The sequence below is a fragment of the Phascolarctos cinereus genome, unplaced genomic scaffold (assembly GCF_003287225.1).
Source record: "Phascolarctos cinereus isolate Bilbo 61053 unplaced genomic scaffold, phaCin_HiC Scaffold_726;HRSCAF=1367, whole genome shotgun sequence".
NCBI lineage: Eukaryota > Metazoa > Chordata > Mammalia > Diprotodontia > Phascolarctidae > Phascolarctos > Phascolarctos cinereus.
This window is the reverse complement of record NW_027556098.1, coordinates 406,231,218-406,253,552: the sequence shown is the minus strand read 5'-3', so window position 1 is coordinate 406,253,552 and position 22,335 is coordinate 406,231,218. Positions and strand designations below refer to the sequence as shown.

General features: G+C 57.0%; 2 protein-coding genes across 7 annotated transcripts in view; one reads left to right on the top strand and one right to left on the bottom strand.

Annotated features, from left to right (window-relative positions):
- The window catches only part of SAMD11 (sterile alpha motif domain containing 11), a 45,266-nt gene extending 26,948 nt beyond the window's left edge, over window positions 1–18,318 (top strand). For all 4 annotated transcript variants that reach the window (XM_020976884.2, XM_020976898.2, XM_020976891.2 and 1 more), the window contains exons 5-14: window positions 2,013–2,137; window positions 10,111–10,203; window positions 10,666–10,824; window positions 13,157–13,358; window positions 14,213–14,325; window positions 14,588–14,666; window positions 14,897–15,504; window positions 15,996–16,123; window positions 16,870–16,980; window positions 17,440–18,318. In XM_020976884.2, coding sequence (XP_020832543.2) covers window positions 2,013–2,137; window positions 10,111–10,203; window positions 10,666–10,824; window positions 13,157–13,358; window positions 14,213–14,325; window positions 14,588–14,666; window positions 14,897–15,504; window positions 15,996–16,123; window positions 16,870–16,980; window positions 17,440–17,685 — 1,864 coding nt within the window. In that variant the 3' untranslated portion in view covers window positions 17,686–18,318. The remainder of the gene's footprint in view (window positions 1–2,012; window positions 2,138–10,110; window positions 10,204–10,665; window positions 10,825–13,156; window positions 13,359–14,212; window positions 14,326–14,587; window positions 14,667–14,896; window positions 15,505–15,995; window positions 16,124–16,869; window positions 16,981–17,439) is intronic.
- NOC2L (NOC2 like nucleolar associated transcriptional repressor) overlaps window positions 18,242–22,335 on the bottom strand; it is a 39,316-nt gene continuing 35,222 nt past the window's right edge. For 2 of the 3 annotated variants that reach the window (XM_020976858.2, XM_020976863.2), the window contains exons 18-19: window positions 18,810–18,953; window positions 18,242–18,465 (exon numbers count right to left, since the gene is read on the bottom strand). In XM_020976858.2, the coding sequence (XP_020832517.1) occupies window positions 18,368–18,465; window positions 18,810–18,953 (242 nt within the window). In that variant the 3' untranslated portion in view covers window positions 18,242–18,367. The other variant, XM_078145789.1, reaches the window with a different exon arrangement.

Below are 22,335 nucleotides of genomic sequence, written 5' to 3'. Positions count from 1 at the left end.
GGACTGGCCCTCAGTGTCCCCTGGCTGGTCCTGGGGATCTCTTTGTCCAGGCCCAAGCCCCAGTACTTAGGGGGAAGAGGGGCAGGTTAGGGTTTCTGATGGAAACTGATCTGATTAGAGGGACAGCAGCCTAGCTTAGTCCCTGGAGAAGGGGGGGGCAGCTGGGGTGAAGGGATATTTAATGAGGTTTGAATTAGGGTCTCCTGGTCATTCTGTGGAGGAAGCACAGCCAGCATCAGCCCTTCAAGGGTAGGGAGGGGTTTTCTTCCTCAGACCTGAGAGTGGGGGTGGTCAGGTTGTGGGGGCAGGATCGAGGAGGGGTCCAGGGCGGGAGGAGGCAGTAGTGGAAACCAGAATGGAAGGGGGGTGTCCTACTGGGTTTTTCAAGTGTATCTGTATCTGTGTCCCTCTGCCTGTCTGGATGAAGGTGTTAATATGGTGAGGGAGGGAAAAGCTGAGAGCCCACATTTACCACACACATGCTTCCGCTCTCTCTCTCTGTCTCACTCTCTCTGTGTCTCTCTGTCTGTCTGTCTCTGTCTTATTCTCTCTCTGTCTCTCTCTTTCTCCCCCTTTCTCTCTCCTCCTCACACACACACACACACACACACACACACACACACACACACACACACATTCTCTCTCTTTCTCTCTCCCCTTCTCCCCCTTTCTCTCTCTCTCCTCTCTCTCTCTCTCTCTCTTCTCTCTCTCTCTCTCTCTCTCTCTCTCTCTCTCTCTCTCTCCCTGCCCCCCCCCATGCCCAGTGAGATTTTCTGCAGGGTCTCCTGCTCTCTCTCTCTGTCCATCTGTAAATATAAACTCAGGTTGACTAACCCTGAGGAAATAAAGCAAGAAGGACCAGGAAGGCATTACAAATACCCATTTATTATAAGTAAATAGGCCTGCCTGGAGTGATTCGTATGCAAGACAGTGATTGCAATCTGGAGGTTTAATGAATGACACCTGTCATTTCAGGTGAATGAAACCTTCCAGTCCCTGAAGTAGCTGTGTGCCTGTGCATGCTTGTGTGTGCGCACGTGTGTGTGTGTGTGTGTGTGTTTTATCTCTGTGCACCTTTTTATTTCTGTATGAGTATATGTGTTTGTCTTTGGACGTATCTATGACTTTGTGTGTGTGTGTGTGTGTGTGTGTGTGTGTGTGTGTACATTGGTGACTCTGGGTGCCTGTGACTGTGGGTCTGCATGTTGTGTTATATATGTGTGACTTTGTATGTGACTCAGCCTGAATTTACAGGTGATTGCCTCTCTCTGAGTTTATATAACTGTGTTTCTGTGTGGGTGTGTCTGAGTATCTCTGTGTGTACCTGGATGTGTGACTATGTGTCTGTAGGTTGGACGTGGCATTTTGGACACTGAGACCCTAGAAATGCCTCTTGTCTTTTCCTGACCCAGAGAGCTGAGTTAGTGCCTTTTCTTTTTTGCCACCCTGATTCTGGAAGGGCAGCTGGACCAAGGATCTATTTCCCATCTTGAAGATTTGGGAAATGAGGCCCAGAGGGGTGATTTGCCTGGAGTCCCCTAGCGGGTTGGGGACGAGACCTAATTAGAGCCCAGGTCTTCTGGCATCTAGTCATGCATGCATTTGTTCATTCCACAACCATTAACTGAGCACCTACTGTATGCTTGGCCTTGAGGCTGCCTCCAGAGACTCCTGGCTGGCTGAATGGCCTGGGGGTTTTCTAGGATGGAAATACTGGAAAACAACACACTTCTGGCATTGTGTATTCAGGGCCTCACCCCTCCTGGTCTGCATCCCTGCCTGTTCCTCATTCCTATGCCCTACTCTTTCTCAACCCCATTCTCCCACTCCCCGCACCTGTCCACCCAGCTTGTCTCTCTCTCTCTCTCTCTCTCTCTCTCTCTCACACACACACACACACACACACACACACACACACACACACACACACACACACACACACACCAGGCTCACACCTTTCTGGAGCCAATGGGCTGATCCTTTCTCACCTGGTCTCTCTTCCTCCCGTACAGCCGTGACAGTGACCTCTCTACCATCATCTCCAATCTGCACCAGAGCCGCCACCTCGTTATGCCTGAGCGCCAAAGCCGCTGTGAATTCCAGAGAAGCAGCGTTGAGATTGGCCTGGGTCCAGCAGGTGAGAGGGCCAGTGCCCAGAGGGTTCAGGGTCTGGGTCAGAGTCATGGAGGTGGAGGGAAGATGTCTGTTCTCTGTGTTCCAAACCTGATGGGGAAGGCTGGGGAGGATGCTGTCCTCTGGGGCCACCTTCGGGACCCACCATTGCGTTCATCCAGGCTACAGGCCTAGCCCTGACTGGCAGGCTCCAGAGACATATGAGGGTAGGGACTCTCACACACACACACACACACACACACACACACACACACACACACACAGAACAGGCTAAATTGGCCAGACCTCTGCTAACACCCACAGATGCATGGAGATAAATATATGGAGACACATGGATGCTTGACCACCCAGTCACATACCCTTACACATACACCCCCAGCTAGATGCCCACTCTTGTGTACATGAGTTCACCCCCATATCTCCCTGCAACCCATAGTCCTTCCCAGCGGAGAGGTGAAGCTATCCCTGTGAGTGGCCTCAAGTCTTAGGAGCACACCTTCCTTGGAGAGGGATATAGGGAAGTTTGGGAAATTTAGGGGAGGGGAGCAGGAAGGAAAGATGAGGGAAGGTAGGGGCAATGTGGGTGCTGTTTACTGGCTCCCTCTGCCTTAATTGCCCTGGGATTGAAAGAATGGAAGTCTCAGGGAATGGAAAGTCTGGGGAAGAAAAACCAAGGGGACAGAAGGAGGCTGCCCATTTGGGGTCCTTGTGACGGTCTAGGGAAGGATAGAGTTCACTCCTGGGGAGCTTGGTAAGTGATGGGTGCTCAGACACACAGTAGAGAACAAGGAGAGATGAGCTGGTAGCTTTTTGGAGGGAACTTGAGAGAGGTAAAATGTATCTAGGCAATAACTGATTTTGCAGGGCAGAGGAAAGAGAGGGGGGTCAAAGGTGACTCAGAGACGGGGGACACTGGGTGAGGGGTTCTTACTTGAAAAGAGCTAATGGGTCTGGGGGCTTCCTTAAACTGAGCTGTTCCATCTCTGTTACTCTGATTCCCCCCACCCCATCACAGCCCCTCCCTCTATACTTTGGGACCTGTCTTCACTACTTCCCTCTGTCTCTGTCAGTCTCTCTATTTCTCTCCATTGATCTCTGCATCTCAGACGGATGCTGTTAGTCTCTGTCTGTGACTTTTGCTGTCTTTGTATCTCCCTTCCCACCTTTCTCTATCTCTGTCTCTGTAGCTGGGGGAAGCCTCTGTCTTTGGTGCCGGGGGTGGGGTGGGGGAAAGACGAGGGGCGGGGGAGGGAGAGAGCAGTTCTAGGGCTGTGACGGCAGGAGGGAGGCCAAGCAGGCTGCTGATAAAATCTAATTGCCCTATCGATCGGCCGGGAGCCGGCGTGAGCCGAGGTAATGATCGAGATGTTTGGTGTGCCAGCTGGGGCCCCCCCTCACTCTTCAAGATCTCTTAATCACACACAAGCCAGCCCTGAATCCTCAGTCCTGGGAGAAGGAAGAAGCAAGAATAGGGCCAAGGTGAAGGCCTGTAGCAGCCAGGGATGCTGACCAGGGGACTGACTGGAGACACAAACCAGGAACTGACTAGGAAACTGACTAGAGACACTAACCAGGAACTGACTAGGAAACTGACTAGAGACACTAACCAGGAAATGACTGGGGGATAGTGACCAGGGAACTGACTAGAGACACTAACCAGGAACTGACTAGGAAACTGACTAGAGACACTAACCAGGAAATGACTGGGGGATAGTGACCAGGGGACTGACTGGAGACACAAACCAGGAACTGACTAGGAAACTGACTAAAGACACTAACCAGGAAATGACTGGGGGATAGTGACCAGGGGACTGACTGGAGACACAAACCAGGAACTGACTAGGAAACTGACTAGAGACACTAACCAGGAAATGACTGGGGGATAGTGACCAGAAAACTGACTAGAGACACTAACCAGGAAATGACTGGGGGATAGTGACCAGGGGACTGACTGGAGACACAAACCAGGAACTGACTAGGAAACTGACTAGAGACACTAACCAGGAAATGACTGGGGGATAGTGACCAGAAAACTGACTAGAGACACTAACCAGGAAATGACTGGGGGATAGTGACCAGGGGACTGACTGGAGACACAAACCAGGAACTGACTAGGAAACTGACTAGAGACACTAACCAGGAAATGACTGGGGGATAGTGACCAGGAAACTGACTAGAGACACTAACCAGGAACTGACTGGGGATAGTGAGGAGGAGACTGACTAGAGACACTAACCCACTAACCCAGGTACTGCCTGGGAGATGGTATCTGGGGGACAGTGACCAAGGAACTGATTAGAGGACAGTGGTCATGGGGCAGTAACTTTGGAACTGATTAGGGGACAGTAGTCATGGGACTGATGATAGGACGATGATTGACAGTGACTAGAGGTCAGTGACCAGGACACTGATGGGGAAACGCTAACTAGGGGTCATCAACACTGACCTAGAAACATTAATCAGAGACAGAGAGTGGGGAATACTAACCATGAGCAGGGACATTGAGATTCTAGTCACCGTGGACTTTAGAGAGAGTGAGTCCCAAGGCATGCGGGATGTCAGCCCTGGTTGCTGAGTGTAACACATCTCCTGTCAGACTACATGCTTGTGGCTTTGACTTTGCAGAGCTGGGAGGCAATGGCCAGGTGACATTTGCTCTCCTTCTGTGATGGACACTTTCAGGATCTTAGTATTTAGAGTTGGAGGGGATCTGAGAAGAGAGAATTTCATAACCAGGAGAGAACAAGGGTTTAGAAGGAGGAGAGATGGAAGAGGTCAGAGCTGGGAGAGGCCTCAACATAGAAACTGTTAGAATACAGACCCTAGAATGTTAGACCTGGAAAAGACCTTACAAGAGAAACTGTCCAAATGAAGAGCTGTAGGACCTTACATCTTGTCCAGCTCTCCCATTTTACAGAAGATGAGACTGAGGCCAGGCCTAGTTAAAATCGCACCAGGTCACAAGAAGCACAGCTGGGATTCAAACCACCCTATCCCCTGCTTCTTCGGGCCTGAGTCCTGGGAATGAGGCAGCCTTGGACAAATAGTAGCTGTGATTTTGCCTTATTTAGCTGGAGTCCTGGGGGGCGGGGGGGAAGCCAGCTGGCTCCCAACAGTTATTCCCTGGCTGACCTCTCACCATAGTCATTGCCAGCACCAGCCCAGCCAGGGGTGCTCTGCCCCCCCCACCTCATGCAGGTGTCCAAACACCTGCCTTCTCTCTTCCTGGCTCCCCTTCCCCAAACAACTAAAGAGCTAAGGCAAGCACTTTCCTGAAAAAGGAAGAGATACAGAAGCAGTTATTAAGCCTGGGTGTAACTGGTCTGAAGGGAAAACAGATTCTTCCTTCCATCCTGGGGCTGTGGCAGTGCCAGCTCTGAGGATTCACAAGCCCTCCCAGCTTTAGCTCCTCTCCTAGTGCTGCCCCAGGCTGGCCCCTCTGGCCTTTCTCCCTGAGAAAAAGCTCTACTCTCTCTGACCCCCAAAGAATCCAAGTCTGAGTGAGTTGTGTTTTTGAAGACTACAGTCCCATGCTGGATTCCATCCTCTGACCCTGGCTAGCTTCAGCCTCTGTCTCCCATCTCACTTTCCAGAAAACCGGAGGTGTTTTCACTGACCCACAGTCCAAGGTCCCCCCAGTCTTCCTTTCTCAGGAGCAAAGATGGCAAAATATGTGTGAAGATTGGGAGGGGCAGGGAAGACTGTGGTTCTGTGTCAAGGCAGCAGATTTGCCTATGAGCCAGGTGATTTATAGAAATTCAATCCCTTCCCCACCTTCCCTTCCCCCAGCTGGAGAGTTTAGCTCTGGGAGAGCTCTGTTTGGGGCTGGATAGGTCTCTGTGTTTGTCTATATTTATGTCTTGGTGTCCAGTAGTGGGGGGAGGAGGGGAGTTTGTGGAGAGGGAGGACACTATGAGTGACTTTGATCCTGCTTTATACCTTCTGCCCCAGCTTCCCTGCCCCAACCCCTCTAGCTCATCAGCCTTCCCCATACCCACACTTGCATCTCTGTCTGCCTCAGTTGCCTCAACTGTAAAATGAAGATAATGATAACACCAACTTCACAGGGTTACTGTGAGGACCCAATCATATAGTAAGCACTTAATAAAGGCTTCTTTCCTTGCCCCTTCCCTTCTTGGGAGGGCTGCTTTTGAGATGGGCTTAAAGAAAAGGCAGGAATTATCATGGGTGATAAGGGGAGAGAAGGCATACCAAGCTTAGGGCACAGCCTGGGCAAAAGGCCAGAGGTAGGCAGGAGCAAGCAGCGTCATTCAGACTAGGGGCAGCTCAGCTGGTCTTAGCACTGTACCTGGCATGTAGTAAGTGCTCAATTTCTTAGGCTCATTGACTGACTGGCCAGGGCCTAGGAGGAGTCAATGTGAAGGAGATCCCCGGCCATGGAGGGCCTTGATTGTCAAGCACAGTTACAGCTTTACTTTCTTGCTCAGCCCTTGTCCCTGGTCTCTGTCTCTGTCTCTTGGCTTCTGTTTCATCTTTTGCCGTCTCTCACCTTGTCCATATGTGTCTGTCTCCCTCCGTCTCTCCTTCCACCTGTGTCTTTCCTTTTCTCTGTCTCAGCCACCACCTGTGTCATTTTCTGTCTCTTTCAATGTCTCTGTCTTCTATCTCTGTCTCTGCTTGTGCCCCTGACACTCTCTCTCTCTCTCTCTCTCTCTCTCTCTCTCTCTCTCTCTCTCCCTCTCCCTCTCTCTCTGTCTTTTCGGTCTGTCTGCCTTTGTCTCTGTCTTACTGTATATCATTTCCTGTTTCTGGTCTCAAAATCTTTGCTGCCCCCATCTCTGCCTGGGTCCTTCCCTTTCTTTATCTCACTCCCTGTCTCTACTTTCTCCCTGATTCTGTCTCTGGAACTCTGTTTCTAATCTTCTTGCCTCTGACACTCAGACCACATCTCTCTCCTTGCCTCTCTGTTCTTTCCCTGCCCTCTCTAATCTCTACTTGTCGGTCTCCTCTGTGTCTATGTCTCTGCCTGGCCCTAAGCCCCCTCTCTGCCTGTGTCTCTCTGTGGTCTCTCCCCGTCCTTCTCGATCTCTGACTCTCATACACACTCTCATCCCATCCCCTATGTCTGTGTCTCTGCTTGGGTCTCTCCGGGCCTGTGAAGCTGCTGCCACTGACCACCCCCCCACCCCCACCTTGGACGCCCCGGGCGGCGGGGCCTGACGGGCGGAGATCGATAAGTTATTAGCACCATTCTGTCAGCCCTAATGCGGAGATTGATCGGGGCACCCGGCGCTTCCCGGCCTGATAAAGATGACAGATTAAGGGAATAAGAAAAAGGATGGGGGGGGGGACGGCAAAGCATCTTCCGCCAGAGAAACCGGAACCATTAATGAGTTTGGCAGGTGAGGAGGGGGTTCCCATTCATTCAGACCTGCTCCTTACCAGCTGGAAACCACTCAATGTGAGTTTGAATGCCAGCTGCGGCTGTGTCACTTGGCCCAGGCACGGAACCTCTCTGGGCTTCATTTCTCTGGGGATGGGAATGGGGTGGTGTCCAGGCTATCACTGCTGCCTGTGTTGGCATCAGCTGAGGGGCGAGTCACATTTGCCCCTCCTACACAGCCGCCCCCATAGGATGGGGGTGAGGGAGAAAAGGGAGACTGCAGAGAATGGTCTGGGATTTTCACCTAAAGTGGGAACTGGACTAGGAATAATCAGTGGCATTGGACATTAGTGGTATGACTATGGGCAAATCATGAAAGCTCCTGGAATCTCACTTTCTTTGTGCGAAAAATGGGAGTGATATCCAAAATACATTAAGTCTCTGTGTGGTGATTCCTGATTCTTCCTTTGTCGGTGACTGAAGCTGGGCTGGGGGCAAGGATCCTTCCCCCTGTTGCTGTCCAGTCATGTCTGACTCTTCGTGACCCCATTTGGGGTTTTCTTCGCAGAGATACTGGAGTGCTTTGCCATTTCCTTCTCCAGCTCATTTGACAGATGAGGAAACTGAGGCAAACAGGGGGAAAGTGACTTGCCCAAGGTCACATAGCTAATAAGTGTCAGAGGCTGGATTTGAACTCGGGAGTTCTCCCTGACTCCAGGCCCAGCAATCTATCCACTTTGCCACCAAGCTGCCCCATCCCTCCCCCTAGAGCTAGGTAAAAGAATGGATCACTTGTCTTGCCCTAGGGGTAGCTCAGGTTTCTGGTCTTACTTCAAAGCATTCTACTAGCTCTGGCTGTTTGGGGTTTAATCCCTACTAAAGGGGGAACCTTTGGGCCCATTTCACTGAGTGGGAGACTGAGGTGCAGAGAGGGCAGTCACTACTCACTGGGGCTCTGGGCAGCTCCATCCTCATTAATTTAGAAATGAGCTGACTTGGGCCACTTTTGCCTCAGGCTGGGAAGGGAAGGAGGGAGAGCTGAGCCGCTGTGTGTGTTCTGGGCAGGTTTCCTGAGGGTTCAGGTTGGCAGCTTCATGTCAGGACTCACAGGTGGATTTGACGATCTCGGACAAAGCGGAGGGGGCAGGGCAGGGAGAGAGGAAGGTCAACCCACAGTCCTGATGTGGGGATCCCTGAGCCAGCTGATGTCCTGGGCCCTGGTGTGCCCATCGGGGCTGTCAGCCTGGCCAGGTGCAATCTCCAGTCTGTCAATTACAGGCGTTTGTTTCCTGGGAGCATCTTTAACAAGCTCTTGATAGATGAGGAAGATTTGATGCCCCCAGTGACAGTTTCCTCCTTTCTCCAGTCCCTATAGTGTCCCCAAGCCCTGGCACTTGCCCCCATGCCTGTCCCCAGGCTGTGGATTCTCAGATTCTTCCCCCCCCATCCCCTTCCCTCCCTGGGTCTGTTCATCAGCCCTATTCCCGCTAGTTACGGGCGGATATTGATTCTGGATCATCGGGGGACGCTGTGGTTGTGACGGCCTCAGGCTTGGGCTCTGAGGGGGGGAGCTGCTCTAATGCAGGCTTGGCTCCGGCGTTTCCGGGCGTTTCCGGACACTCAAGGGAGAAGATTGAAGGGGAGGGAGGAAGAGAAGGAGAGACTCAGAAGGGGGAGAGGCTCCGAGAGAGAGAGAGAGAGAGAGAGAGAGAGAGAGAGAGAGAGAGAGAGAGAGAGAGAGAGAGAGAGAGAGAGAGAGAGAGAATTCAGGAGGAGAAGATAGGTTCAGAGAAGAAAAGATGAAATGAAACTGGGAGGAATAGGTTTAGAGAGTGAATCAGAAAGAGGAACTCGGGAACAGATTCAGAGGGGCAGAAAGTGAGAAAGGAAGATATTCAGAGAGGAGAAAGATGAAATGGGACTGAGGAGAGTCAGAGACAGGACAGAGGAGGTGGACAAGAAGACAAGGAGAGATGCAGAAAATCAGAAAGGAAGAGATTCTGAAGGAATGAGAAGGGAAAGAATCAGAGGGGAAAATCATGAAATGAGACTGAAAGAAGAAATTTGGAGAGACTGAGAAAGGAAGAGATTTCAGGGGAAAAGATTGACAGGGGAAGACTCTAAGAAGGAAAGATTCAAAGAGACTCGGAGAGGGAGTGATTCAGAAATAATAAGGGGGGAGGGAACCTCAGATTCCGAGGAGGAGAGAGGCAAAGACTGGGAGGAAGGCTCAGATTCTGAAGACGAGAGAGGCAAGAGGGAGGGGGAGTGCAGAGGTCGGCGAGGCTGGCGGGAGACGTTCTGCCGGGTTTGGCTCAGGACATGAAAAGCGCGTCCTGTCGGAAGCCCAGGGGGCCCCGGGGCGGCTGCACAGACCATGAAACTCAGTACGCGGATTGTTGGGGGTGGGAGAGGCGCCTGGGCTGGAGAGCTGTGGCCTGGGGAGGGGGGGGGGTGCTGGCCTTCTAACCCCTGCCCCTGCCAAGTGCCTGTAGGGTTTGGCCAGTCCGAGGGGCTGCCGGAGCTGACAGTCTGACGCTGTTCTCTCTGCCCCTCCTCCCCCTCCCCCCTCTTTTTCCTCCCTTTTGCCCCTGCCCCGCCTCCCCTCCCCCTTACCACTTCCCCTCACCCAGATGACCTTTTAGGCAAAAGGCGGGGCTGCTCCCCCAGCAGCGGCGGCAGTGACCGCCTCTCGGAGAAGAAGCCCAGGAGTGAGTCCCCCAAGGGTAAGGGCTGAGCCTCTGGGGGAGGGGCTGACCCAAAGACGTCAGTGTCTGGGGAGGTTCCCCCAGGCTACCCAGTGGGTAGCCCTGCCTGAGGCCTGGGCCTGTCCCTGCCAAGCTGGGCGAGCGGATGTCTCCCAGGGAAACCCTGGATTTGCACTTACCAGTTTAGGCAAACCTGAGGACTTATGAACATGTATGTGCATGTGAACATGTGTACCCACTCATATATGTATGTGAGAGACAATCTGTATGCTGGTGTCAGGCATGCCTGAAAGGCATTAGGAAGATTCCCTTTATATACATAATTTAAATGGAGTTGAATTAAGAAAGAATGTATATGACAGATGTACTATGGGGGCTGTCTCCCACCACACCCTGAGCATCAGTGCTTTCCGCCTTAGACCTCAGCCTCCCTGCTCCCTCGAAGCTCATCCTTTTCCCTGCTTCTCCCCTACCCCCCAGAGCCCTCCCCCTCCCCTCTTCGAGAGGAGCCCGCTCCCCAGATGACCCCGGAGGAGCACTACCGAAGGATGATGTCTGCCCTCAGTGAGCCAGGCGCCTTTGAGGAGCAGCAGCGGCTCTACCAGCTCGCCAGCACCGTGGGCCTGCCCAGCCACAGTGGTGAGTGTCCCTGCTAGCTTTGCCCACCCTCCCGGAGGGCGGGCACCTCTTCCAGGCTTGCCCTTGGCCTGACCTTCCTGGTCCCATCCACTCCAGCGATGTGCCAGAGTGTTGCAGCCTCTGCCCTCCCCGCCCCCTTCCATCCTCTGGCCATGCCCTGTGTGCCTGCCTGCCTGCCAGCTACAACATCCCACCCATCTACTTTCCCCATTCTTATTCCTCCAGAATGGCCTGATTTTGGTCAGTCAGCTCTAGCAACCTCTTGAGGGGGGGAGGCCAGAGCTGCCTGTCCCATCACCTGTGCAGATGGCTGATGGAGATAGGAGAGACGAATAGTCTGGGAGGGGTGTGGCTATTCTGACATCTTCTGCCTCTGCCCCCACTGCCACACATGCAGACTGTGGTCATTTAGACACAGACACAGCCTCACATACTGTAGCCAGCCTCAGTATCACAGGCTCACATTCCCTATGTGTCAGACTCCCATGTCAGTCAGCAACCACGATAGTCATACCCAGGGTCAGTGAGGTTGCTCACACATCTTGGCAGTCACCTACAGCCTCATTTGGGTCAGTGGGAGGTTCGTCCTCTCCGGGTCCCACACATAGTCTCATGTGGTCTGTCATACGTGCAGCTTCAGTGACACATGGGAGCAGCCTTACACACTGTCAGACACTGTCACGCGCAAACAGCCTCACGCTCTGACACAGGATCACGCACACGAGACTCCCAAGTCAGACAGTCACACAAAAGCTGGGGGGAGGGGTGCGGCTTCAGGTGGTTGCCAAGGGCTGGGGGAGCCAGGTTTTTCTGTGACATTTTACTCTCACACTTAGAGGGACGGCTGCGATGCAGGCAGGGGGCGGGGAGGAGCGGGGAGACTGCTCTGGCCTCCTCGGCCTGAATAATTCACAAAATCTTAATAATTTAAAACCCTTCCCTTTAATTGCCTCCCCGCCCCCCTGCTCCTCCTCCCATTTCCCCCCCCCTCCAGCGGCTGGCGGGGGAGGGCTGAGGGCTGTGCAGGAGGGGCGGTGCCGCAGGCGCTGGGGGCTGGAGGGCAGGCGCGGGCGCTGGCACCGCCGTGGTGCCTGGAGCTGGGCTGTCAGTCACGGGCTGCCCCCCCCTCCCGGCGGCGCCGTCCCGCTGCCGTCAGGGCCCGACTGTAAATAACTGAGCGCCGAGGGGAGGGAGGCAGGAGGTGGGGGGGAGGGGCGGGGGCCGTTCCGGTCACTGGGGATCAATGCGGCTCCGGAGCTGGCGCGGAGCCCGGGGCGAAATCACAGGCCCCCGGGCGGGCAGGCAGGCAGGCAGGCAGGCGGGCAGGCCGGGCCCGGAGCTGGCTCTTCTCGGGTCATTAATCTGTGAGCAGCCACCGAGGCTGCGGGGAGGGGGCGGGGGCCAGGACCAGGGCCAGAACCAGGGCCAGGGGCGGGCAGGCGGGAGCTGCCAGGGCTAGGGGAGGGCAGGCGGGAGCTGCCAGGGCTAGGGGAGGGCAGGCGGGAGCTGCGCAGCTTCCCTCATCCCCCAGCCTGGGCCAACCCAGCGGCTCCCGGCCTGGCTGGCCACAGGGAGAATGGGAGGTGGGGTGCGGCTGGGAGTCTGGTCTTTCCTTCTGTGGTCCCCCGGTTCCCTTCAGTATATGTATGCATGTGTGGGGGAAGGGTGTCTCCTTGTCGCCGTTTCCTGGTCCGGAGGCTGGCTGTTTCTGTGTTTCCCAGTCGCTATGGGTGCCTGTGGGGGTCCGCCTGGCTCCCCAGGACCCAGACCGCCACCCAGGAAGTGTGTGGGTGATTGGGGTTCCCCATCCTGCTTTAGGGGTTGGGGTTCTGAAGTTTTCATTCTTTCCATCGTGGGTGGGAAGGGCTTTCCTGCATTCTTGCTCAAGGGAGCCCCAAAACCCTGAGAGTGGAAGGTGTGGGTGGGGCTGAGACTTTCTGGTTGCTGGGGGGGGAGGGGGCTCCATGCTGTTTGCCCTTGGGCTCCTGTTTCTGCTGCTCCCCATCCCTTTCTTCATCTTCCCACACCAGACTGCCCCACTGGACACTCTTGGCCCGATGCCCTATTGTCCCTTCTGCCCTCTGTGCTCTTCTGGCCATGCTCTGGGTATCCCTTCTCAACATTCCCCATGTTCAGACAGCTTAGCTTTGCCCAGTGTTCACCCTCCCAGTTTTGGCCCTTAAGACACCCAGCCTGGGGGGAAGGGAGGCATGCCTTGTTTTCTGGCCTTTGGCCCCAATGTCAAGTTCGCGGGGCGGGAGCCCCTAACTCCCCGGGATGGCTACAGGGTTTTTCGGCTGCCTGCTCATGGGGTTTCCCTCTCTCTCCCCAGATCTCTTGAGGCTCAGGCAAGAGGTTGCAGCTGCAGCTGCCGTGAGGAGCCCCGGGGCTTTGGAGCCCCACCTTCCCTCATCCTCCAGCAGTTCTGCGGGTGCTGGAGTTGGAGGGGGGGCTGGAGGGGGGGCCGGGCAGCGCCGGAAGCAGGGCCTTCCCCCCCACAGGGATACAGCTGTCACTGGGCATTTCTCAGATAGGTAAGGGGCATGGGAGTCAGCTCCTGGGGGCATAAAGGGGTGGGAGAGCTTCTACATGAAGCTAGCTCTCTGGGCAGCTCTGGGAGTTCGGCCTCCGGGGAGGTGAAGGCTGAGGGCTGGCACCCGAGGGTGGGCACTGTGGACAACAAGGAGATCTCTTGTTCTGTGGTCGCTGAGCGTGGGGACACACAGAGAGACTCGATAGGGAGAGACTGCAGCCTACAAGACCCCAACCTGCCGCTTTGCTGACTTTAAAATGGGGGAGGGCATCCTAGGGAGACTCCCTCCCACCTCGCCCCCCACCCCCAACTCCTCGCGTTAGGCGGGGAGGGGGCTGAGCCAAGCTGGCTCCCGCAGCGGGCTGCGGAGGGTGAGGGGTGGGTAGAGGTGAGGGGTGCCCCAGGGCCTCGGGCTGGCCTCGCTGCGCAGTGGAGTAATTACTGCCGCTGCAGCCCGGCCAGGCGCCCGCCAAGGTCAGCGCCTCCGCGCCGCCGCCCGAGATTAATTGGCGCCGCCGGGGGCGGGGGCAGGGCCTGATGGAGGCTTTAACGAGCCTCGCATCGACCGCTCCCCCCCTCCTGCCCGCCCAGCGGCGGAGGCGCAATTAGTGCCTGGGCAGGGGGGCTGCGGGGGCCAAGGGAGATTCTGGGAAGTGGGAATGAACAAGTCCCCCCATCAGCAGACAGGGCTCCCCCTACAAGCAGTCTGAGTACCCCAACCCCCTTCAGGCCTCTTGAGCTGCCCAGGAGTATCTGCTTCTCAGCCCTCCTCCACCTCTCTGGGGGGACCTGAGAAGAGGGTTAACTGAGCTGACCTGGGTGCACCGGCATAGCCCGATTCTCTCCTACCCTCAGGGACCTGACCCATCCATCACTGCTGTCGCCCCAGAATGCCCCCCACATTGCTCTGGGACCCCACCTCAGACCCCCCTTCCTGGGTGTGCCTTCAGCCCTGTGCCAGACCCCAGGTGAGGAGGGGAGGAGGGCAGTATGTAGGGACATGATTGTGTGTGTGTGTGTGTGTGTGTGTGTGTGTGCGCGCGCGCGCGCGCGCGCACGCACATGTCTAGTTTTAGCTCTGGGAACTGGGCTGTAGGGACCCCTCTTGGTGTGTTTCTTAAAAACTTGGGCTTCAGGCTGGTGGTCTGTGTGCATTGGAGAAGAGGGGTAAGGCATGTGGCCTGGCCTTGGACTGACCAGCCATGTCTGTCTGCCCTCTCCATCGGCCAGGATATGGCTTCCTTCAGCCAGCTCAGGCTGAGATGTTTGCCAGACAACAGGACATCCTCCGAAAACAGAGCTTGGCCAGGTGAGGGTGACCCCAATATTCCCCCTCCCTGCAGCTGAGAAGAGGAAGGGGACCTAGAGCTGGCGGGTGGGCCCAGCCACTCTGAGGCACCTTTCAAACAGCCTTGCAAATAGCCACCAGCCCCATTTTTAGGACTTGTGGCCTGCCCAGGTCCATTTGATTGGAGAGGTGGAGGTTGGTACTTGGCCTGCTGAAGCAGGGATGTCCTGACCCCCATCTTCCTCCCCCAGGCTGGAGATGTCGGCAGAACTACTTAGGCAGAAGGAGTTGGAGACCTTGCACAGGCCTAGGCTGCTGACTGGGGACCCACTGGGGCTGCCCCAGGAACACCCTGCTCTTCGAACCCATGAAGGCCCTGACAGCCACTCCCTGCCCCCCTCCTCTCTACATGAGGACCTACAACGCAGGCGTAGTGCCATGCTGGTGCTGAGGCACAGTTCAGCGCCCCTCTTGGCCCTGCCCCCACATGGAGCCCCGGGCCCAGGCCCCCCAACACCCCCCAGAGAGCAGGCCCGGCAGCGTCCTGCTGCCCGAAAGGGGGTCGGAAGGCCTGGAGAGGCCAAGGAAGCCAGTGGTCCAGGAGCTCGGGCCCAGGACAGCCCAGGAGATGAGTCCAAGGAGTCAGACAGTGAGGAGGCTGAGGCTCCCCGGACTGAAGCTGGGGGCGCCAGCCGCACCTGTGATGGCCCGAAGGATACAGCTGGTGGGCCCAGCGGTGATTCTCCAGGCCATGGCCTGGGAGGCAGGGCTGAGGGGAAGGCACCCCTCCTGGGTGCCCCCTTGCCCCCGCCTCTGCCTCTGAGCCTCCCCTACACCGTCAGCCCCTATTTTCACGCAGGTAGGTGTGTCTACCCCTCCTTCCTCTGCCTCCGGAGAGAAGCCACTTCCTCCTCCTCTCTCCCTTGGTGTAGCTGGGGTGCACCCAATGGGGCTGGTGAAAGGGGAGTGCTGAAAATCTAGCCCCCGTGTGGCCTTCAGTGGGAAGAAACTGCTTTAAGCACCCCCCATCCCCCCCACTGGCTGAGAGCTTCCAAAGAGTCAGACAAAAGCCCTGCATTGACTAAGGGCCCACAGAACATTAGTGCTGAGTCCCTGGCACTCTGCCAGAGTGGGAGGAAGGGGGGGGACCTCAGAAACCAAGAGCCAGACTGAGCCCCTCCCCAGAGAGACTGGAGAGCCAGGGAGGTGGACAGATGGACTGAGATGGGCCAGGCCTCAGAGGGTGGCACTGTCATGGGGGAAGGGGCACATTAGGATGACCCAGACCTTCCTCTTTGCCGTTAAGCACTCTTGTCCCCAGTGACACCCCCCCCCCCTTTCCTTGTGCAGGCACCATGGGGGGACTGTTCTTGGACAGTGGGGAGGAGACTGTGGGCCCCGAAGACGTCAGCAAGTGGACAGTGGATGACGTGTGCACTTTCGTGGGTGGCCTGGCTGGCTGTGGAGAGTACGCCCCGGTATGGGAGGGGAGGCAGCTGGCGTGGGGGGGGGGGGTCATGTCACCATTGATTCTGCCCCCTGCCCCAGCCAGTCACAGACACTCAGATAATAGCTATTTCCTCCAGCCCCCTCACAGATGGCCCCCAGCCCCCCTGGCAGCCAATGCTCTCTGCAGTCCTTGAGGGGCAGGGGGCCACTACTGTTCAGGTCTGAGGTGGGATGGGCCCCCACCAGCCCCTAGCCTTTGTGTACATTGGGACACAAAACCACACAATCCCCTTCCCGCCAGGGCCCCAGAGTGGAGCAGCTTTCTCCTCCAGTCTGGGGGTGGGACCTGGGGGAAGTGGGGGAAGGGGAGTCACTCTGCCCTGGCAGTCTGGCCCCAGGGGCTGCACACACCAACCAGCCTGGTTTGGCCAGCTGCACAAAGGGGATTTGTCTTCTATTGGAGATTGGGGTGGGAGGGGGAAAAAGATTTCATTTTCTGCTGGCAGTTGAACCAATTTTTTTTTTGCTTTCCTGGCTTCCCTACTCAGTTCCCTCCGGAAACCCCTGGGCTGTCCCAGGGCCTGGAGCAGGGAGGGCTCAGAGGTGGGAACTACCCCAAGAACTGAGGCAGATGCTTATGAGCACCTGGGACAAGCTCTGAGGGGTGCCAATGGCAGCCTCCCTGGAGACTACTGTCCCACTTGGAGGCCCCCCCTCGGAGAAGCCGACTTGTATGACCTCCTATCAGCTGATCACTGGCCCCCTTCGTTCCCAGGTATTCAGAGAACAGGCCATAGATGGGGAGACGTTGCCCCTGCTGACAGAAGAACATTTGCTGACTAACATGGGGCTGAAGCTGGGACCTGCCCTGAAGATCCGCTCCCACGTGAGTCACCCTGCCCCCGATAAGGCCCCTTGGGAAGCCGGAACCTCACTGTCATTAGCGGTCCCCCCAGGCAGAGGAGCTAGAATTTGAACACAGGTCCTTGGACTTGAGACTGCTCTTTCCACTTCTCTGGAAAGGTGCCGGGCTGGAAGCCCAGCTACAAGAAGCCTATCTGGGCCTCAGGGTTTTTCAGGCTTGGTGGGGATGTCTGTGAGCTCCCTCCTTAGCCTGGGCTGGCTTGGGCTCCTGCTCTCCCTCCCTTCTTTGCCTTTTCCACAGGCAGTGATACCCTGTGGCAATTCCCAAATCGGATGCCCCAGAGACCAGACCTCTGACTTCTCAGTGCTGTGTGCCCAGCCCTCCCGGATAGAGCTAAGGGGCCTCAGATGTCAAGGCAGCTGTAGGGCTGGCCTAGGCCCCTGGTGTCTGGCCAGCCAACGCTCTTCTCCTCCCCCACAGGTGGCCAAGCGTGTGGGCAGACTTTTCTATATGACCAGCTTCCCCGTGGCCCTCCCTCTGCAGGCCCCTGGCCTTCGGGGGACGACGGACAGGGAGGTGCCGGGAGAGCTTCAGCCCTCCTCCCCAGCCAACACCGCATCCCCCTTTGGGGGCAGCTTCTCGGCAAGCAGAGGTTCCCCTAAACAAGAGAATGGTACTCCCTCCCTGCTGGTGGGGATGGGGGACGTGCCCAAGCCTCCCTCCTAACTCCCCAGGGCTGCTTGGCCAAGGGCAGCTGTGGACCACCTCACTCCTGGCCCTGCCAGGCGGGCTGGGGATCTGGCCCTGGGCGCATTCCCTGCCATGCCCAGCTTTGTATTTTTGAGGCCAAAAAAAAAAAAGGGGGGAAAGGAAAAAACTCCAGGACTTTGAGGCCCAGGAGGAGAGGGGAAAAATCCAAAGAATTTCTGGAAGCAGCTTCGAGGGTCTGAAACAGAGACAAACAGCCCTGACTTGTCCCAGCCAAGCCCAGGGAGGCCGGCCGCCTCCACCCCCCCCCCCCAAGACTGGACTCAGTTCCTGATTCAGGTGTCTATGCATTTCTAGCAATTTCAAACAATACCAAAGACAGATGAAAGCAACGGCAGAAGTGGGCAGGCTGAGGGCCTGGCCTCTAGGGCAGCTGCTGTCCGGGCCAGGCTGAGAGGCAGAGGGACTCTGGGCTTGGCCTCCCAACAGGTCGAGAGACTCCTATGGGCTGGAGGCCTGAGCTCTGAACTGATGGTACCCCCCTTCCCCCCAAAACACTGCACGTGCCACCAACTTTTCTTAGAGACTTCTCGGTACATTTAAGCTTCTTTATACTGTAAAGAACAGACCAATAAAAGCCCCGACATCTGAGCTTTCCTCTGTGAGCCTCCCTCCACGGACATGGGGCAGGGCAGAGGCCTCAGTCTTCATCAGAAAGCTGCAGCTCCTCCACCACATCTTCCTCCCCCTGGGCCAGTCTCTCCAGCTCAGCCGGGGGCAGCTTCAGGGCTTCTCGGCCTGGGGGGAGGAAGAGAGCACAGGCTGCAGGTGTAATTCTGCTTTATCAGGGAGAAACAAGGCAGCCGAGGTTTCTCATCACTAATTAATCATGGCGCTAATTAATTTATTGAGGCCGCTGCTGTTTCCAGATAGCAGGAGAGAAAGGAGCAGCTGGCCGGTGTCTCCTGTGATGAGGCCTGCATCCCCCCAGCCCCCTGAAAGGCAGCCTGCCCCCTCCCCTTCCCATCCCCATTTGGGCTCTGAGCCCAGACAGGAATCACTGAGGCTCTCGATGCCAGCCCCTGGCCAGATGTGGCCCCGATGGGGAGCTCGGCCTTCTCCTGGCCCCGATGGCCTCTCACCCTCAGAGTCGCTGCCGCTGTCCTCGTCATCATCACTGCCCTCTTGGTCCTCACTGTCCCCGCTCAGGCCAGAAGACTCATCCAGGCTGTTGTCGCTAAAGCCGTCACTGTCTTCACCCTGGGCTTTCTTGGAACCAGCCCTTCCTGTGACACAGACACATAAAACTTGCTGTGGTCGGCCGGCTACAGGTCAGTCAGGACTCAGGAGCTGGGGGCACCAGCTCTCCAGCTGGCCCCTCCCCAAATCCATCAGCGCCACGGTCGGCCCCACGCAGTCGGCGGCGGACTCAGTGACGGCCCATCTCTGGCTCTCCCTTAATCGCACCCGGCTCCTGCCCGGAGTCATTAATAATCTCCGACAGGCCTGTCTCCCTGCCTGAGACCTGTCAGGGGGTAAATGAGAGAAATTCATGGGCTTCCTTCCCCATCACCACACACAGATCCGTCAGAGCTGGAAACAGCCAGACCCTCCCCCTCCCTCCCGGCCACATGTTAACTCTCCTCACACCCAAAAGCGTGCTCTGTGGGGTTTCAGCAGTCTTGGTTGCTCCCCGGGCACTGCCCCAGCCCTACCAATAAACAGCGAAGCAGACCTAGTTAACAGCCAGGGGCCAAGGCTGGGCCCACAAGGCCTGACCCAACCCCCCCCCCCCCCCCCCGCAGGCCAGCATCAGGCCCGGTGACCCCTGCCCCCCAGCACAGATGGCCAAAGGTCAGACTTCTGAGGTGACTCCTGCCCTAGCCCCAGGAGGTCTTGGGGGCACCAGGCCTCCCTGGATGGAAATGAGAGCAAGGGACTACTTGTGTGGCCCTGGACCAGCTACCTCTGCTTTCTGGGCCTCCGTTTCCTCATCTGTAAAAAAAGGGGAGCAGACTAGCTCTCTCCAGTCCCTCCCTGAGCTGGAATTATGAGGCCTCAGATCCCAGCCCCTCGAGGCCCGACTGCGAGGGGGGACAAAGGGGCTGAGCAGGAAGGCAGGGCTGCCAGAGGTGTGGGGCTGCAGCAGCGCTCCCCACTTCCAGCAGCAGGGACAGGCAGGGCACAAGGGTCCCACCGCCGACTCTCTGCCCAAGCCCCCCAAACTCCCCCATGCTGAGATGGGGCATGCACCTGAGGAGCCCATTTTCCACATCTCACCAGTGGGCACTTGGCTGCGATCGGAGTTGGGGTGAAAGGAGAACCTGCCTGCTGAATGCTTCCCGAGTTGGGGTGAAAGGAGAACCTGCCTGCTGAATGCTTCCCGATGCAGAGAAACCCTGGGCTGGAGGCCTCAGAGTCAGGCCCCATCCTCCCCCTCTTCCCTCCCTGGAGCCCTGGGCTAGAGGATCACAGGGCAACAGACTCAGGAGGTGCTCCCTTCCTGAAAACGGGTGCAGTGCACCTCCCTCCTCCCACTCTCCGTGTCTGAGGGTCCCCAGCAGGGAGACACCTGTGTGTGCCAGCACGGGCCTCAGCCCCAGAGGCGGCAGGGATGGGACACTTTACAAATGGGAACACGTCTGGGCATTGCTACAACCCTGGGAGGCAGGGGGATCCTCCCTATTTTACAAATGGGGAAACTGAGGCAGGCAGTGGTGAAGTGACTCATCTAGGGTCACATGGGCTCTGAGGCAGGATTTGAATTCAGGTCTCCCTGACTCCAATACTCCATGCCCTGCCAAGTGCTACATTTAAGTGTGGCCCCATCAACGGGAGGCGGGGAATTAGGACTGCTGACACCCTGCCCTGCCAAGGAGCTCAGAACCACCCACCCTCCTCCCCTTGCTCCCCACCCAGGCTGGGAAAGGGGGAGCAGCTCATGAGTAGACATGTGGGCGCCCCTGCCCATTGGGCGGGTCTACACAGCCTCTGGACAGGTGAGCACACCACCTCAGCCCTCTGCCCCCCCTTACACAGGCCTCTCCATCAGAGCTTAAGCAGCCTTATGAAGGGGAGGTCAAGGAAGAGGTGGCCAGAATTCCCACCGGGGATGGCAGCCACAGCCTCCTGGCCTGGTGCCCCTTTCCTCCCAGAGGAGGCAGGGAGAGGACCTCACTGCCCCAGACACAGCCACACCCCAGAGGTGGGCCATCTGCCCCCAGAGGAAACTGAGGCAACAGCTTCTGAGACTGCAGAAAGTAGCTGGGGACAGACGGGTGAGGAGTGCCAAAGGCAGGAGACGTGCCAAGTGGCTGGGAGCTCCTCCATCCCTCAGGGCCTCTCCAGGAGCCCTGGGCTGGTCTGGGCTAGAGCAGAGGAGCCCAAGACCAACAGGGTGGCAGGAGGCACAGCCAGGCCTGGGGCCTCGGGGCCTCCTCGGGGCCATCTTCACAAGCCTCAGGCCAGACCCTCTGCTGGCATCCCAGTCGTTCCTCAGCTTCCAAGGCCTTTCCTCCGCTGCAGGGCCCTGGCCTGGCTGGTCCCACACATAGGCCCCCAGGCCTCCTCGTCTCTACCCACTCCCCCTACCTTCCTCGGGCCCTTCAGGCCCTCCAGGAAGCCCCCCCCACCCCAGCCTTCACGCAGAGCTGTCTGCCTGGGTCTCCCCCCTCAGACTGGACGCTCCTCAAGGGCAGAATCTGTCTTGTGTCTTTGTAGCCCCAAGGCTCCGACAGCACAGTGCCTGGCACACAGCAGGCGCTTTATAAATGACTGACTAGAACAGTGCTGCCTTAGGCCCAAGACCTCATGCTCTCATCCCTCCAAACCACAAGCATGAGGCCATGCAAAGCTGCTCCCAGACATCGATTCACACCCAAGGCCTAGCACAGGTAACCTGAGGCAGGAACCGCCAACACCTCCCTGGAGCCAGCATCTGAGGCTCTCTCTGTCACTCCCACACCAGGCTGACCCTTCTGCCCTGAGGCCCAGCTTCAGCACAGGATGCATGAAGGCGGCCTGGAGGAAAGGGCACCCCGCTGGGCCCCCGTCCTGCCCCTGGGACTTTGGGTCCCCCGTGGGCCTTGGTTTCCTCTTCTGCTCTGCACGGCCAAGTCCACTGATCCTGTGACCAGCCTCTGAGAGGGGCTGGTCACAAGCTCCCGGGGCAGAGGCTTTCCAGATTTGCTCCTGGTGACTCGGGGAGGGCAGGCTGGGGTCACTCCTTCTTACAAAAACAACACATGGGGCGATAAGGCAGTCAGAGGCTCCACGCGGCGTCTAACGCTGCCCTGGCACCACACAGGTCCACCAGGCCAAGGACGCGCACACGGACAGGTGAACACACACACACACGCATCTAGGAAAACCCACCTTAAGACAGACAGACTTACAGATGGTCCAGAGCTAGAGCGGGAGTCAGGAGACCCAGATTCGAATCCTGCCTCAGGCACACTCACAAGCCACATGGCCCCGGACAAGGCATTTGGACACTCTGGGGGGCAGGTAGGTGGCACAGTGGATAGAGCACTGGCCTGAAGTCAGGAGGACCTGAGTTCAAATCTGGCCTCAGACCAAACACTTGACACTTACTAGCTGTGTGACCCTGGGCAAGTCACTTAACCCCAACTGCCCAAAAAAACCCTAAAACCAAACAAGACAAGACAC